Below are 17,095 nucleotides of genomic sequence, written 5' to 3'. Positions count from 1 at the left end.
CCTAGCTTTTGTTTTTTGTTTTTGTTTTGCAGGTGCTTATTATTCTATTTTAAATATATATATTTGGCTAAATAAAAGTAAGCCATGCATGAACTGCCAGCAAGGGTGTGTCATTATGTGAGGATTAGGATTAAGCCACTTCCCCAAGGTCCAACTGAGCAATGGTGATGATGATTATTGAAAGAAATAACTGTATTCAAGCCAAGATTTGCCAGGAACTCCCTGAGTGATTGCATTTCATTTTTGCAGTTGAAGTATTAAGGAGTCAGGACCTTGCCTTCTGGTACTTTGATAGCTTAGGTTTTTATTAGCTGGAAATTTTTTTTTAAGTCACTAAAAAGGAAAGCCATATACCTTGCAGCTCTTAAGCTCATTTTGCCCACCTTTTTCATTCCTTTGATTACTTGTCATTAAGACTCCATACTGTTGTCATCCCTCATCTCATGAAGCTGAGAAGTCACAGTCAGAAGAGCTGTGGATGACTCAGGATTAACTCACAAGAGCTCTGCTAGCGCCAACTGGGGGCACTGGAAGTGCACTAGGGGAGCCTTGTGTTTTCCGAAGCTGAGTTCATTAGAGAGAAATAGGAGTTACTGAGATTGTTAAGTTTTATTAGTTAAATCAAGTACCAGCATACAGGCTTTTATAAAATATTTTTAGATCTAATTAATCTTAGCATCAGATATTCATACTTTATAAGCTGAATCATAAACAATTTAATTATCCATTTCTAATATCTTGAGAAAAGGTAGAAAGGCCAGTGTGCTTTTTTCTCCCTCATCACTCACAGTCACTAGGTTGTGCATCAGAAAGGGTTTAAAGAATGGACTTGTTACCTAAGAACTGTTTCTCACAGTGCAGTTTGTACTCTTGAAGGTAAAAACTAATATTAATGCCATTGTGTTTGTAGAGTTTCCACATGAGAAGAGAATGTTCAGGTTTATCTAGGCAGGAGTCCGTGAAACGGAGTAGTTTATTTACTTGCCCTGAGTAACAATGCTGCCTCTGTACCTGTTGAAAGGACTTCAGGGCTTGTCTATGAAAGGAATCCCCAGAACAGCAGAATAAGCCTCTTTTTCGGGTTACACATACTGAAGATGTTAGGCAAGAAAGGCCTCATGCAAGCATTTGCTCCATCTGGCAGTACCTGCCACACTTCCAGGGACAATGGAGCTTATCTGAAAGAGCTTTTTGGTGCATCAGGATTTGATAATAAATAAGTCACCCTTCCGTTAGACTTTTCTGGCTAACACAGTCCACATACTGTTTGTGTGAATCAGTCTGATGGAAGATACTTCTTGGTAGGTTTTGAAATGAGACAGAGGGAGGCAGAGGTGTTCTGATGATCTTACACAGAGAGAAAGCAGGCAGTATTTCTCTATCAGTGGGGTATGATGTAGAGATGCACCAGTTGAAGGCCAGTTGCCTACGTTTGGTTAGAATTGTTTCTCAAAGGGCACACATGAAAATGAAAATGGCAGAGTTTACTTCCCTAACCACTGTACCATCTGCCCCAGAGTGAGGCTACTGTTTGGATTCAGATGGAGTTACCCTGTCCTAATTAATTTTTGGTTAAGTGGCTTTTGTTCAGTTTGCTTTAATCAAGGAATGCATTTTTTTTTTTAAGAGTTAGAAAGTATGTAGTTAAACTATACAAAACTGGAACATTAGGGTTTTTGTGCTTGCTTACTATATATGCATCTTGAGGTCCTCACCATTACTTTTGGCACTGGTCTTCTGATATGGACCACGGAGCTCTGCATTCTTTTTTTGAAATTAATTCATTTAAGTATTAATTACTTAATGTCTGTGTACAACATGGGGTTTGAACTCATGACCTAGGATCAAGAATCGGACGCTTCTCTGACTGAGCCAGCCACGTGCCCAGGCACCCCTGAGCTCTCTTCTTGATCCCAGGGATGGCAGACACATTTGCAGAATCGCTTTTACTTAAGACTAATCTTGTTAAGTCTAGTATGCATGAGTACTAATCAAGCATCCCTGTTTTCATGCTGTGATAGTTCGATTAAGGAGTTAATGGAAGTTGGTAATAATCATAGAGTATCAGTGCCAAAAGGGACCTCAGAGACCGGTGCCTGATGGTTTTATAGATAAAGAATCTGAGGCCTGCACCTCACCCATCCTAACAAACTGAACTGCCTCTGTGAGGAGTCAGGAATCACGTGAATTAAAATTGGGACCGCTTGGTCCCAGTTGATTAAATATTTATTGCCCTTTGGTTATATGCAAGGCAATTATGTTAAAAACTCTAACCCAGAAGTTTCCATGGTAAACATCAAATCCTAAACATGCCATTTTTATGAGATATCTTGGACTCTCTAGGGAAACTAATGTATATATGGTTATCTACATTAAGATACATGTGTGTGCACACATGAACATGTGCATGGTTATCTATATTAAGATATATCTATATCTATATGTCTTCATGCCTTTCATATTTGGGACCCAGAGCTGTCCAGCAACCTTATTTGCTAAGAGCTTGGCCAGGAACAGGGAGGATGCCCAGAACGTATCTGAGTAGCCACAGCAACTACCAGAACATGCCTGTTCCCTACTCACAGGAACCCCCATCCCCTGCACCCCTGCCCTGCCACCCACCCCCCACCACCCCCAGAGCCTGTTTGGGGCTCTAACCTAGACACAGTTGTGTCTAACCTTAGACACAACTCTAACAGACTTGGATGTGCTAAGTGTGAAGTAGAAGCAGCAGCTTGGAAGAAAACTGAAAAGGAACCAATACCTTCCTTAACAAGAAGACACATGAGAAAAAGTTCAAAGCAGACAGAGAACAGAAGCCCACGGTTTAAGGCCCCTTTGCTTAAGGAGAGCCAGCTCTGCCCACCTCAGAGGCTCCAGTGGGTGTCCCAACATTACAGAGGGGGATTGTGATTTGGGATCATGGGAGTGGCTGCTAGTAAGTGAAATCTACATAACGTTTATGCTGGGTCCTCTATTAAAGTTTGAAGTTTTGCATCCGAAGTGGCTCAGATAAAAAACATTTTGACACTTAAAGAAGTAAAGCCGTGAGGAATCTGGGAAAACTCAGGCATTCAAAAGTGGCTTTTCTGCCCAGCCAGAGAAAGAGAGGAGATTGTTTTAATATAGTCTCATCATCCCAGATTCTGGCCTGCCTTTCTAACCTGCACCAAGAGAAGACCAGTTTCTGAAACAGGACATTAACCTCACAGGAAAAATTACATGTTATATGTGAGAGTTGATTGCTGGTGTCAGATAGTTTCTATTTTCCTTTTATATCAGAGCTGATGTCATGGTGCTCCCAATTTTAAATCTTGGTTTTACACACAAGGAAAAACCTTCGAGCTGCTGAAGGGTTTGTGTTCACGTGGGCCCTAAAGGATGAGGCATAATGCTTAGGGGTAGGTCAGTTGGGCTGCCTCCACACCTAGACTCACAGGGGAGAAGTGATTCCAGAGCCTCCCCTCCTTCCATCCCCAGCCACGGCCACAACTGAGCACTTATAGTAAGTGAAAGATATGCTATGGGATGTGTCTCTTAACCCAGAGTCCTGAACCTCCTTGGACCACCCACACCTGTTTGCTGTGTGGAAACCATTGTCAATAAGACTGTGTTGCCACAAGGCCCTTTCCTCCCCATGCCCTTCCCATCTGTGGTTCTTCTCTTCTCTCCTTACCTTCTTATGTTTTGTCCCCACCAACCATGTCGGTCTCACTAAGTATGCCGTGAAGTAGTATTAGACAAGCAAACACACAGGGTAAGTGCTACTCAGGTATGCTTTCTGACTCACTCGTACATTCCAGTGGGATTTCACTTCCAAGGTGCATGGGATGTCACCACTGCACAAAGTGTTCAAGGGCAATGTCAATTCTCTGCCTGTTTGCTGCCAGCTAGATACCATGCTAATGATGACCGTCTTTGTAAAATACACATTTCAACATAATAACTTGGATAGATCTTCTTTTTACAGTCCCGCACAGGCTTCAAATATGCCCTATATTGCTTGGCTATGCTTTTTTTTTTTCTAAATCACAAATGTGTTTCTGAAGAAAAAATTTGGCACACCCCCTCCAGTAACATCTCTATAAATAATGTGTACATTGAAAGGAAATTGTATACCTTAAATCATAGGAACTATAGACTATATAGACTATAATGATAGACTATAATGAAACACATTTACAGGATTACTGTAATGGCATTTATCCTTAGTATGACTTAGACTATTGCAGTGAAAAAGTCAGCAATAAATAAATGTCTACCTGAAAGCTTAAGGTCTCAGCGTTTTTCACTTGAGGGAGCTAGGTTTAAGAAAACATTGAAATATGCACTTAACTACTCTTTGTTTTTTAGCATGCACATCTCTGAAAGCCAACAAGAATTCTTCAGAATGCTGGATGAAAAGATTGAAAAGGTAAGAAGTAAAAGAAGTTAACCACTTGTTTCAAGGGAAATATGCTAACTGCCTCATGAGTTAAGGTAATAATATTCTGATTTCTGTGTTACAAAGTTGTTCTTGTAAGGGGATGGGTAGAGACTTAAAATAAAAATCTCCCCCATGCCAAGAAAAAAAAAAAAAAAACGTGACTATGAGAATGTTTGATGTATACTAGAGCATCCAAGATCCTAGGCTTCTTGATCATTAATTAATGTGTGTAGGGCCAAATAGAGACTAGTAAGAGCCTTTGCCTGAGACAGAACATTGCTCACTACACATTGTCTGCACCTCATGCCCTGCTCTCACTTCAGACTGGAAGCAAGAAGGTCATTAGTACCCGCCAAAACCTATGGCGTGTTCAGTATCCCTGACATTGCTCTGAGTTTTTTTACAAACATCGCATGCAGTCAGTACCTGCCTTGGGAAAATGGCTCTGAGATAGGTATAATCTGCATTTTACCGACGAGGAAACTAAGGCTCAGAATATGTGAATAACTGGCCAAGGTTTGCAAGGCTGATAGTAGTCAGATTGGATTTGTAGCCTTCATCAGCCTGACCCCAAAAGCAGAGTCTCCCAAGTTGCTTCTCTAGAAGTTGTGTGGATTTTACATTGACAGGAAGATCTGTGTGCTAATTGAACCCATACTTATGATCCCAGAGTGCCATATGCTAATCAGCTGAATGAAGTATGGGTATGGTAATAATTAAAGGCTTACATACTTGCAGAATTTAAATTCATCACTGCAGGGGGGTGAACTTTAAATAGTAAAGTTATAAATCTGAGTATTACCATTTGAAAACCTTGTTCTGAAAAAGAGTTAAATTCTAAATTCAGAAAGTAGCATAACTATGGTTAAGGCATCATGAGTCAGTTTTGCCTTTGAAGTTTTTTTCATTTTCATTTTTATTTATTTTTTACTTTTTGCGGCCCTTTTATCTGAGCCTTCCTTCATGAATTCCTAAGTTAGGACATATATCACTCAATGGGAAATAATGAAGGGTTAAAATCATCAGTGTTTCAGCAGCAGACCCCATTCTGAAGTGGACCTCCTTAAGGAATAGTTGTATAATCTTCTAAAGCACTATTAAAAGACCAGCTTATGTTGCCAGTGTGAAAGGTAGAGATGGATGATGAATTAGAATGGAACTTTAACCTATAGCATTACTTGGCTATGCATAAATACTCCTTTTCATGTAATTTATCTTATTTTATTTTATTTTTAGAGTGGGGGCCAAGGGGAAGAGACAATCTCTTCACCCAGCATGGAACCCAATGCTGGGCTTGATCTCACAATCCCGAGATCATGACCTGAGCCAAAATCAAGAGTCAGACGCTTAACCAACTGAGCCACCCAGGCTCCCCACCCCCCCTTTTTTTAGTGAAACCCTGGCTTATCTAGTATTTTTTAGATTAAAAACTTCATCCAGGAATAACTACCAAGTTTCACGTATCAGTTCAAAAGCTGTTCAATTTGCCAGTAACATTTGTTTTAGTAAAGAGAAGCATGAGAATAAATATTTTGTTCCCACTGTAATGGTGAAGACCTTTTCTTTCTCAGTTTGTTTGGATTTTTTTTTTTTTCCTCCACTAGCTCTGTGGCAATAAAAAGATCTTCTTAGTAGTCAGAGTTAGTCTGTAAAAATTGAAACCTAAGTAGTAAGTTACCTTTTTTAAACAAAAGTTACAAACCCTGACAAGGCATTTAAGATGATCTAATCCCTTTCTGGTGTGTTTCCATAACTGAAATTCTACCTCCTTTTACTCAAAACTGGAATTCATCCTTCCCATCTGAAATACAACTTCCCTTTTTCCTTTTGCATCCAGGGTATAGAGTATGATGTGTCTAACACAACAAAAGCAAGGTTTATAACTTGATCATTTGTTGGATGGAACCTTCCCTGGACAAAGAAGCATTTGTAGATTCAACATAAACAGTCTTCTCACTATGGAATACATTTATATTAAAAGAAGAGCTGTTATGTAACCTGCGACATGCACCCAGTTACAGATTTCCAAGGCAGTTTTCTATCCCGTCTGAACCTGGCTTTCCTGTTTCTTCCCTCTTATCTATAAAGTTCATCTTTTTGAACATTGTGAAAATGCTGTTTCATGGGTTATTTAACCATTGAGCCTCCAATATTAAAACATTTCTTCTTAATATAATGCATTTGACTAAATATGATCTTCACCCTATTTTGTATAACCAAAATTGGAGGTTGGGTTCTTATAAATTATTTTCCTGGCTTTCCACCATTCCTAAATATTTCTTTGGTCCAAGCTAGTATGAGGAACAACTATAAATGCAACTCAGATCTATTCTTTAGGTTTTATAGGGTTGATTTAAAAAGAACAAAAAACAAGGGCACCAGGCTCGCACAGTTGGTTAAGTGTCCAACTCTTGGTTTCGTCTCAGGTTGTGATCTCAGGGTTGTGAGATCGAGCCCTGTGCTGGGCTCCACCCTGAGCTTCAGACTCTCCCTCTGCCCCTCCCTGCCATGTGTACATGCGTACTCGCTCGCTCTGTCTCTTTCAAATAAATAAATAAATATTCAAAACAAAACAAAATAAAACAAAACAAAACACCTCAGACCTTCATGCTGAAAATTGGAGTCATTCTAAGAGGGCTTGAGTTTTGAGATTACTATCTCTCAGAAATGTCCAGGATTTCCTTTTTCTTCCTTCAGTTGATAAGAAGCAAAATTGACTGAATGTGTGGAGATTTAAACCTGCCCTTCCTTGACTCTTCCTTTATAGTTAGTGAATGTGTCTGTACGACATGGTTTCAATTTACCCTTCAACTCTCTACACCAAAAAGAAATCTATTCTGTCTCTCTAAGGATAGATGTAAAAGTACTGTTAGTGTAAAGAAACTAGGACTATCAGATGGCCTACTATTTACAGTAAAGCTGAGGTGAGCTCTAGCTCACAGATGATCATGGTGCCCGAGTGCAGTGTACCTTTACACCATAGCCGGACCAGCATTTTCTAAGAAGGTTATGGTCTCAAAGAAAAGCAAGTAGCAAAAATGCCTTTGAAAAGCTTACTTACTGGGGGCACTTGGGTGACTCAGCTAAGCGTCTACCTTCAGCTCAGGTTGTGATCCCAGGGTCCTGGGATCAAGCCCCACACTGGGCTCCCTACTCATTGGGGAATCTGCTTCTCCCTCTCCCTCTGCCTGTTGCTCCCCCTGCTTGTTCTCTCTCTCTCTCTCTCTCTCTCTCTCTCTCTCTCTCCTCTCTCTCTCTCTTTGTCAAATAAAATCTTTAAAAAGAAAGAAGGAAAGAAAGAAAGAAGAAAGAAAGAAAGAAAGAAAGAAAGAAAGAAAGAAAGAAAGAAAGAAAGAAAGAAAGAAAGAAGAAAGAAAGAAAGAAAGAAAGAAAGAAAGAAAGAAAGAAAGAAAGAAAGAAAGAAGAAAGAACTTACTTAACACTTACTGAGTACCAGATCGTTACTCGGGATAGAAAATAGATGGTAAATTTGGGATACAAAATATGTAGGTAACAGTCCCTTGCCTTGAGTAGCTTAATTTTAAAAGTGGGTTTCTTTTATAATGTAATTGTTTTACTGACTGGAGTCTTTCGTCCATCACTCTTTTTCCCCACATCCCCCTGCCCTCCCGTCATCCCTGTGAGCCAGGTCCTCTGGTATAGAACACAGGTGTCTATCAGATCAGGTGTTGAAACTTGAGGTCCACTAACCAGACAGGACAGCTTCTTGAACCCTTGGTACCATTTCAGCTGCACTGGCGTGTAGAAGGCCGGGACACCGACTTACATCTGAGCACTTTTGTCAGGAGAGCAGTGAGAATTCCAAAGAGGCTTATAGCCTCTGTTTGATTTCTTCTGCATTTCTTTTTTGGAGAGGAGAAGTCCTGTAAAACAACAGGAGCATCTCATTTATTTTTACTCATTATTTTTTACTTCAGTATCTAACCATATTCCGTCGGAATCTAGTCGTTTTGCCTGACAATTCACAGATTCCTGAACTTTAAGCAAAGTGGTGACATTTGTCTAATTTTGCAACTTTAAGAAAATGTCAGTTTACTGCTGAACAAAGTAATGATTCTAAATTCTAGCTTTTCACTGTAGTTAGAGGAGAAAGACGAGATCTAGATTATTAAAAGTCGGCCTCATGGAGGAGAATCTGAATATAATACAGATCATATCAGATTTTAAGATAGGCTTTCTTCTGTACATTTGAGTCTACATGTTAGAAGCAAAAAAAAGTAAGTACACTTCTTAAGTATCTGCAATAATAGTATCTTCTCCAGGCAAAAATAAGGATGTATACTTTGCTTTACGAGGATTTAAGAACAGTTGATGACCAAGGAGTCTTTTACCCTCTCAAAGATAGTTCTTAATATTAAATCAAGACTGTCTCAGTACAGTGCCATTTGCATCTGATTAGTTTTTCTCAAGCAAGACTTTGTAAGCTTTGTTAGGCTGTGAGCATCATATAGACAACATTTTTTAAGTAAATGTCTGGGTTTGATAATTCCCTGGAGCCTGTCCCTGAGCCCCACGCCAAGAACCTGTGGATTTCTTTATGATGCATCTCATTGATGTGCTTCCCTCAGATCCAGGCCCATTTGTACCCATGAACCTTACTAGCAATGATCGATACAGATCTCTGGTTTTAAAGACTAGAAAACTCCACACAAATCCATTGTCCTTCTTTTCTTACCTTCCTTCTTCTCAAAAGTAGCTGATAATACTTCACCCCCTGAGGATGAGTGACCAGCATACCTACTATATCATCTGGCTTAAGCCTGTGTGATCTTGAGACTCTGCCATTGTTGGCTGGAATTATTCATTGTAATGTTTGGGGGCAATGTCTGAGAAAGAGCAGCTCTGGATTTAAAATCTGCTGATTTTTTTTTTAATTTTTATTTATTTATGATAGTCACACAGAGAGAGAGAGAGAGAGAGAGAGAGGCAGAGACATAGGCAGAGGGAGAAGCAGGCTCCATGCACCGGGAGCCCGACGTGGGATTTGATCCCGGGTCTCCAGGATCACGCCCTGGGCCAAAGGCAGGCGCCAAACCGCTGCGCCACCCAGGGATCCCAAAATCTGCTGATTTTAAAGGACGTTTGTTCATCTGTAGACCTGCACATCTATTTTTTTAAAAATCATTTACACTTAGAAAATGTTTGCATTCCTGAAGTGGCCTGATTGCCTTGGCCCCAGAACCAACATAGCTGGTGAGAAACAGCATGTCTGCATTTATAAATTTATTTCAAGGACTTTTCCTTTTAATATATTCTATAGTTCAGTCCAAACCATATCTTGAATTGATGTGTTGGAGATTAGAAGCCATTTGCTCTTCACCTGGTGAAGAGAGTAGCATGTAATTTACCAACCATGATATTTGGTTCTAAATATAAACTATCCCTGTAGGGGACTGTGTAACTTCAGACTTGCTATAGAATCAGATACAGTGTTGGGCAGATGCAACTGATGATAGGTTTTACTGTCTGGCGGTGTGTGTAAGGCCTCTTCGTGCCCACTAGTGAGGAGAAACATGGAACTGTTGTATCAAATCCTAAGGAATGTTACGCAACCTGCCCAGCATGTACAGAGGAAATGATAGGGTGTACCTCCCTTCTTGCATTTCACTTTTAGTAACAGCCAAAGCCCTCAACAGCCCTCAACACTGGCAGAAAGAGAGGCTCTTGCTGGCATGTGTATTTTGGAAGTGGGCTGGGCTGCCAGTATCATTAAACAACCTCTTGTTCCACGGTAAGCATAGTATGGCCTCGCCTTTGCTAATAACCAGACCTTCCTTGTGTCCTCTTTCCCTCCATCCCCCTGCCTTGCCTTCTCTCTCTCTCCTATGTGTACCTTCCTTTCCTCATTCACCAGCCAAATCAGAGCTGTAATTAGAAGGGTAAGAATATGACTCAATCCTGTTTTGTTTTTCTCCCTACTGAACTGTCATGACAATAACATTGGTACAGGAACCACTGGCAAAGTGTTTGCACACTCTGGGCTATGATCCGAAGGTAGCTGATAGCAATAGATGGTGAGGCCAAGGACAGTAAAGCAGGCAACAAGCCTCAAAGAAATGCAACACACTCCGTCTCTGCTCACTTGTTTTTTTGTTTTGTTTTTTTTTCCTGGAGGGCTTGGTTTTCAAAGAATTCTTCAGGTGCTATCAGCCAGGCTCCTTAGGAAGCAGCAGAGAAGAGTTCAGATTCCAGAACCATGTGGTACATGACTGCAAATAAGAACCACGCCATTTTTTATTAGTGAAGTGTGGCTGATGGTGCCCTGAACTCAGTAGCAGTGTGGGACACGGTCAGTGAGTAGTGTCACTGTGCTGTGGGTACAGTAATTAGGCAAGGGAGGGCAGCCCAAGGTGCCACCCAGAGCAGAGAGACAGTAATGTCGATGTGTATCATTCCTTTGACTTGTTCTCATTCAGTTCCTCCTTCCTGTCCTCTTCCTGGGCTCTTTCCCTTCCTCTGCATGCCTTTTCTACTCTTTGCGTTTGGTAGCCAAGGGCATTGTCTTAGCCCTCTGAGCTAAGATTTGTCTTTGGACCTCATTTGCCTTTCTTTCCCCAGAACTGGGCACAGGGCCTGGGACAGAACAGATGCTTGGCAAACCTGCTGAATAAGGGAATGGTACCAACAAGGGAGGCGGGGGGCTAGCAGAAGTGAAAACATACAAAGGAGAGAAATGTGGTCCTGTAGTAGAGGGCTCAGCAAGATAGGAGGTGCTCTTAATAAAGAACAGCACGGCATGTTCAGTGCCAGGATCTCCATCGAGAGAAGTCAAGGAAAGAGGCAGCACAGAGCAACACAAGAGCCTGTGCTTCCAACCCGGGCCAGATCTGAGACCCAGCTCCTATCATAGCTGAGACCCCAGGCTAATTGTTTAACCTTCTGATCCTCTGGTTCCTCACTGAAATTTTTGCATCATAATGCCAACTTGTGTGGGAAATTAAAGAGAATTCACCAAAGACTCTCTAGCGGAGAAGTTAATATGTTGGATAGGCTTGCAGTTGTTTGTATCCAGATGATCAGGCCACTTGTAGACGTTGGGAGGAGGTGGGTTTTGAGGGAGCTAAAACTGAAACTGAAAATGCAGAACTTAACAGCCTGAATTTTGTTTGAGCAAAAGGGCCTTCCTGCAGTACAGATGTCTCATATATAGAGTATTAAGAGAGGATTCTTTTCCAATGTGCACTGACCCGCCTCCCTCCTGTGTGGCAATAACATGTTAAGGAATTAGATTCATGTGAACATTTTCAGAGCCATTAAACAACCTTGCACTAGCTTTTGAGCAGTGATTACAGAATGAGTCAGTGAGTCAGTGGCCTGGGTACAGCTGGATTCCTATATATATTTTTTGTTTGGAGGGTTCATTTTTTTTTTTTTTTTTGAACTCTTAGAAGTTTTTTAAGACCTGCTTTTACAAAAAGCAAGACAAAAAGGAAAGAGGATCTCCCCAGAAATCATTAAAATGATAAAACTGACTCCCTTTGATTCATTTAATGAGCATAACTGAGATGTATTCTCTGGACCCAGAAACCAGCTAGGGGCCATACATAGGTGGTGCATAATTTAAAAGTTGGGTTCTTGCCTTTAGGGAATTTCTAATCTAGAAGCATAAAATATGAAAGGGCCTTAAGAGAACATCTTAGCCGATTCCCCCCAACTCTTTAAAATTCCCACTAAGTGGACCCTCTATAGCAAAGAATGGTACCTGCCCATTTATATCATTTGGGAAGGAATTACAAAGCATATTATGTTCTATACATTTCCTGAAGGTTTTATCCTTAGATGATCTTGCTATTAATGAATACTTATTCCTCTCTTTGAAGTTCTGTTGAGTGGAGACATATTCCATTTCATTCCTAGAAAAAGCATTCTTGGAGCAGACAATTCTAGATTGCCCTCACTTAATCCCACTTTCCTAAATAGACTCAAAAGAGGAGTACCAAAATTCTTTAAACTCCTATTCCCAAAACTGGTTGTTGGAGGTTTGTAGATATTTATCCATATCCTGCCTCCCTTCTGGGTTCTTACACTGAAAATTGACACAAGGAGCCAGGTGACTGTCATGGGTCAGTGTCTCCCTTGTTGAAGAAGCCTCATAATTCCCAAATGCAGAGCTTCTAGTAGACTAGTTTGGAATATATTTGCAACCCTTAAAACATCGAAAGGATCTGTAGCCAGGACATATAAAGAAGGACTCTTAATACAAACCAATAAAAGCCATCAATTAAACTTCTGGGTCTGTATCCTTGAAATTCTTTTACATCTGTATAATAGACTTCACTGCAGAATTCTGTGCTCAATAGTAAAAAGAAAGCACGAATGCATTGGAAGCAGCCTAAGTGTCTGCCTCTAGAGGAATGAGTAGATTGAACTGTAGGGATCTACAGTGCAATATTATACAGCAGTTAAAAGAAATGAATCAGGTATACATATATATGTGTAAATGGACTGTTTAGATCTGAATCCATATTATTAAGTGAATAGAGGAATATGCAGAGTGGTAAAAGTTGTATGATACCGTGCCAGTTGAAGAATGTCAAAATGCCATGTTGTTTAGAGATGGACATTCAACAAGTATTTATGAAGTACCAGCTGTATACCATTTACTGACACACACATGCACACACACATATGTGTATGCCATATTTTTACATATTTAAACATTCATACACATAAAGCATAGTTTATTTGATATAGTAAGAATACGATATGGATGTTAGAGTATCAAAAATGAGCTGGAAGGCCACATACTAAAACCAATGCCATTGTTGTGCCTGGGGGTGGGGAGGGGAATGGGACTGGGATGGCAGTTTCATTAGGGAGGGAGGCAGCTAGAAGCAAATGTTACAAAATATTACTGCTTCTTATGTCCAAGTGATAGAAATACAGTGTTTGTTACATCCTTTCTGCTCTTCTGTATCCTTTAAATTTCTCAAAATTGACAGAAGTCTGTGAAAACAGGACTGTGTTTATGACAAAATGTCTAGTGGGAAAAAGCAGATGACGTAGTGGTCTTGAGTCTTACTCACACCTTCCACTTCCAAACTGCACTCCAGTGTGTGCAATTTGGTGGAAGAAGACCAACGAGCACAAATATCTGAGAAATGCTCTAAGTCACCTGAAACAGTCCTGTTTCAGATTTCATTTGAATCGCTGTTCCCAAGGATTCTGATAGTCCTGAACAGAAATGCAGTTGGCTTCTGTTAATTATTATTCTCATTGGCCAGTTGACCAAGTATGTGACAATCCAGTTTTGTTTTGTTTTTTTTTTTTTTTTTGTTTCTAAGTTTTTATGTTTATTCATTCATGAGAATACACAGGGAGGAGAGAGAGAGAGAGAGAGGCAGACACAGGCAGAAGGAGAAGCAGGCTCCATGCAGAGAGCCTGATGTGGGACTTGATTCTGGGTGTCCAGGATCATGCCCTGGGCTGAAGGCATCGCTAAACCAATGAGCCACCCAGGCTACCCGACAATCCCGTTTTAATCAGAGTTTCCCATTAAGCTGAATAGTCCCCACCAATCCAGTCAGTTCTGCTTGCCCCCAGCCTGTCATGTGTCCTCTGGACGTCCCTCAGTTGTCCTCCTTCAAAGTGCTCATTCCCAAGAAATAGGTTCATCAGGTCAGTGGGATCCTCAAGATCCACAAAGAAGTCCCATGGACCCGCACTTTCCCTTCTTTTTTGGGGTGCAACTTGGTCACCTTAGCCATGTCCTGGATGAGGAGGGAAGCCACACAGACATGTTCTTTGCATTTCCAGGTCCAGGACATCCACTCCTCATTGCCCTCTGGGCCTTCTCCCCCTCATACCTGGCTAATTCACTCGGCTCTGCCTTTTACAGACAGGAACTTCCCATCAGGAGTTGTGGTCCTCTTCTTGGCCAGATGCATGTGCTTTCTATTCTGAAAACAAAGTTTTTCTTGGAAGGGATGGTGAGCACTGATCCAGCAAACAAGATTGCTTTTCTCTGTGGGGAGGAAGAAAAGGAACCACTTTTCACACTGTCCCCTCTAGTCTGCTAGCCATGAGCAGTAAGAGGGGCAAACCCAACATCCTCCACTCTGTCCACATATGATTGGCTGGGTCAGTCACCATGCATAAGGCCTTGAGGGGGGGATGGGGCTGGTGATGAGGAGGGTTCCCTAACCCAGCAGGAGAGCTAATTCCCATCTGACTCCTTCTGACTGTTCTCAGTTAAAAACTGTATGGAAGAGAAGTGGGTACTTAGCCTCCCCAAATCTCCAACCATGTTCAATGTACATTCTAGAGTATAAGCAACTAGTTCGGAACAAAGAGCTCTAAAGAGTTTATCTGGAAGACACATCTTTGTCAAGAGGCATATGGATTGAAATCTTGAACTTGTTAAAGCCATTGTCCTGAAGGAAGTGAACTCATGGCTATGAGGTTTCATGTCCTAGAGGAAGTGAACCCTAGAGGAGACCCATGAAGCTTCATGTCTAGAGGAAGTGAATCCTAAGAGAGACCCATGAGGCTTCATGTCCTAGAGGAAACGAACCCTAGAGGGAATCCATGAGGCTCAGTCTCCCAACTAGCCACCTACTAGGTAGTCCTGGCCCGGGAGTAAGGGAGTGGTAATGTTAACTCTTACACCTGAGAATAGATTAAAACATCCCTTTTGAATTAAGTCCACCAAATAGCCTGGAAATCTTCCACAAAGAATTCCACAAAAATTTATGTTATATCTATTTATCATTAGAAGGAATCAGTTACAACAGGGAAAAAATTTTAAAGGTAATATTAAGTGAAGAAACAAAAAGAAATGTGTCATATGTAAAAATGACATATAATATGGACAGAGATATATAGACAGATTTAAGTGAAACTTGGAAACTCTCCAATTTATTAGGTAGACTGTAGGAAAATTTTTTTATTTTGGTTTTGATTGATGGTTTTCTTGTTTGTAAAATAAGAACAATTTTATAAAATGACATTTTAGAAAGGAATTCTGGCCCCATCTTGAGAGAAGTGTCTCTCAAGATGGAAATTATCTCTGTTGCTTGAGCTTCTAGGAAGAGGGCCAAACCCTTGACAATGTTATTAGCCTCTGAACCCACTGATGGTGATTCTGTTCTCTGGAACAGGGAACAGGGGTGGGCAAACTATAGTCAATGAACCAGGTCTAGCTCACCAAACAAGAATGTTTTTTACATGTACCAATGGTTGGGGAAAACAAAAAGCAGAATGTATTTTCTGACGTGAAAAATTACATGAAATTCTAATTTTAGTGTCCACAAATAAAGTTTTATTGGAATACAGCCATGCTCACTCTTCTCCTTTTATCTGTGGCTGCCTTCATGCTTACAACAGCAGAGCTAAGTTGCAACAGAGACCATATGGAATGCAAAGCCTTAAATATTTACTACTTGGCCTTTCACAGAGAGAGACAGTTGCCAGCTCCTGTCCTAGGACATCATCAGTTCAATATGGCCTAGAGATATGAACCTCCCACCTTTATCCTCATTCCTACTTACCTCCTTTGGGGGAAGGGGCATCAGTGAAGTCATCTGAGTGCCAACATCAGATAAAGCTTGAGAACAATATGCCTTGAAGCTTGTAAAATTTCCTTCTTTTTGTTTGTAGAATGAGGATTTGGGTATAATAAACACTTCATGGGGGTTTAAAAACCATTTAGTTAATACTTGCTCTCTCTCGGAAATGAAAAGCTCAGTGTACTGGGACTCTTGTCACTGCCACTGTTATCATGGTGATCATTCCAGTGTATGGTCAAAGAAACCCGCAGAAGCTGCCACGCTCCTACTGCTCTTTACAAACGAGACCTTTTTCCCAACTGAAATAATAACGTGTGAGTCTAATTAGAATAAAGCTCATTAGAAACAGAGATGGCCATTAATGCCTTGACTGATTTTTCTAATGAAGTAAGCCAGAGGAGGAGACTTTAACAGCGCAGCTAATTATTTTTTGCTTTTCTTTGGCATTTCCTCAAAACTGTGGTTAGAAATTGTTGTTGGACTGTTAGCAAAAATGCTACTGGAACACTGATGAAGAAGCCCTGCCACTTCCAGCCTTGAGGAAGGGGTGGAGGGCGCCTGCTTCTGGCCCACCGCCCCACAGGGGGTGGATGAAACAGCAGCCCACCTCCTGCCTCCTCCACATCATGAGTGTTCTGGATTCTAGTTCATCATTCACAGATGCTCAAGCTGTGGCATGCAGCTCTCCTGCCCCTGGATTCCTGGTTCAGTGACAAAGCTTAAATGTCCCATGGAAACTTGGATCTGGGATTGCCTCTGGATGGTGATGCATGGAGGAAAACATTGGGGAGACAAAAGGTGTTAGCTGGGCAGGGCAAGGAGATGGGCCATTAAATTTCTAAACCAAAATACAGTCGCAGCAGTTGTGTTTCATTCATCAGGGTGTTTTTTGGCACCTGAAAGCCACAATGCAGGATAGAAGCCTGTCAACGAAGCGGAACTAATTCATGAAACTGAGATTCAGGATGGCTACAATTAGGAAGAGAGAGGAGGAAGAGAATCCTACAAAGGAAGCAGACAAAACGTAGGAGAATCACAGTAATGCACAGGCCAGACACTAACCATGGTTCCTGGTGTCATCATCCAGAAAAGTAAGGGAGAGGAGAATGAATACTTCAGCTGGTCAGTCAGTCAGCAAACA

General features: G+C 41.1%; 1 protein-coding gene across 4 annotated transcripts in view; it reads left to right on the top strand.

Annotated features, from left to right (window-relative positions):
- The window catches only part of C13H1orf21 (chromosome 13 C1orf21 homolog), a 227,404-nt gene that overhangs the window by 192,880 nt on the left and 17,429 nt on the right, over positions 1-17,095 (top strand). For all 4 annotated transcript variants that reach the window (XM_026001177.2, XM_072733178.1, XM_072733181.1 and 1 more), the window contains one exon: positions 4,354-4,414. In XM_026001177.2, coding sequence (XP_025856962.1) covers positions 4,354-4,414 — 61 coding nt within the window. The remainder of the gene's footprint in view (positions 1-4,353; positions 4,415-17,095) is intronic.

This window comes from Vulpes vulpes, chromosome 13 (assembly GCF_048418805.1).
Source record: "Vulpes vulpes isolate BD-2025 chromosome 13, VulVul3, whole genome shotgun sequence".
NCBI classification, from domain to species: domain Eukaryota; kingdom Metazoa; phylum Chordata; class Mammalia; order Carnivora; family Canidae; genus Vulpes; species Vulpes vulpes.
Note: the sequence above shows the minus strand (reverse complement) of the source record. Positions and strands in the feature narration are given on the sequence as shown.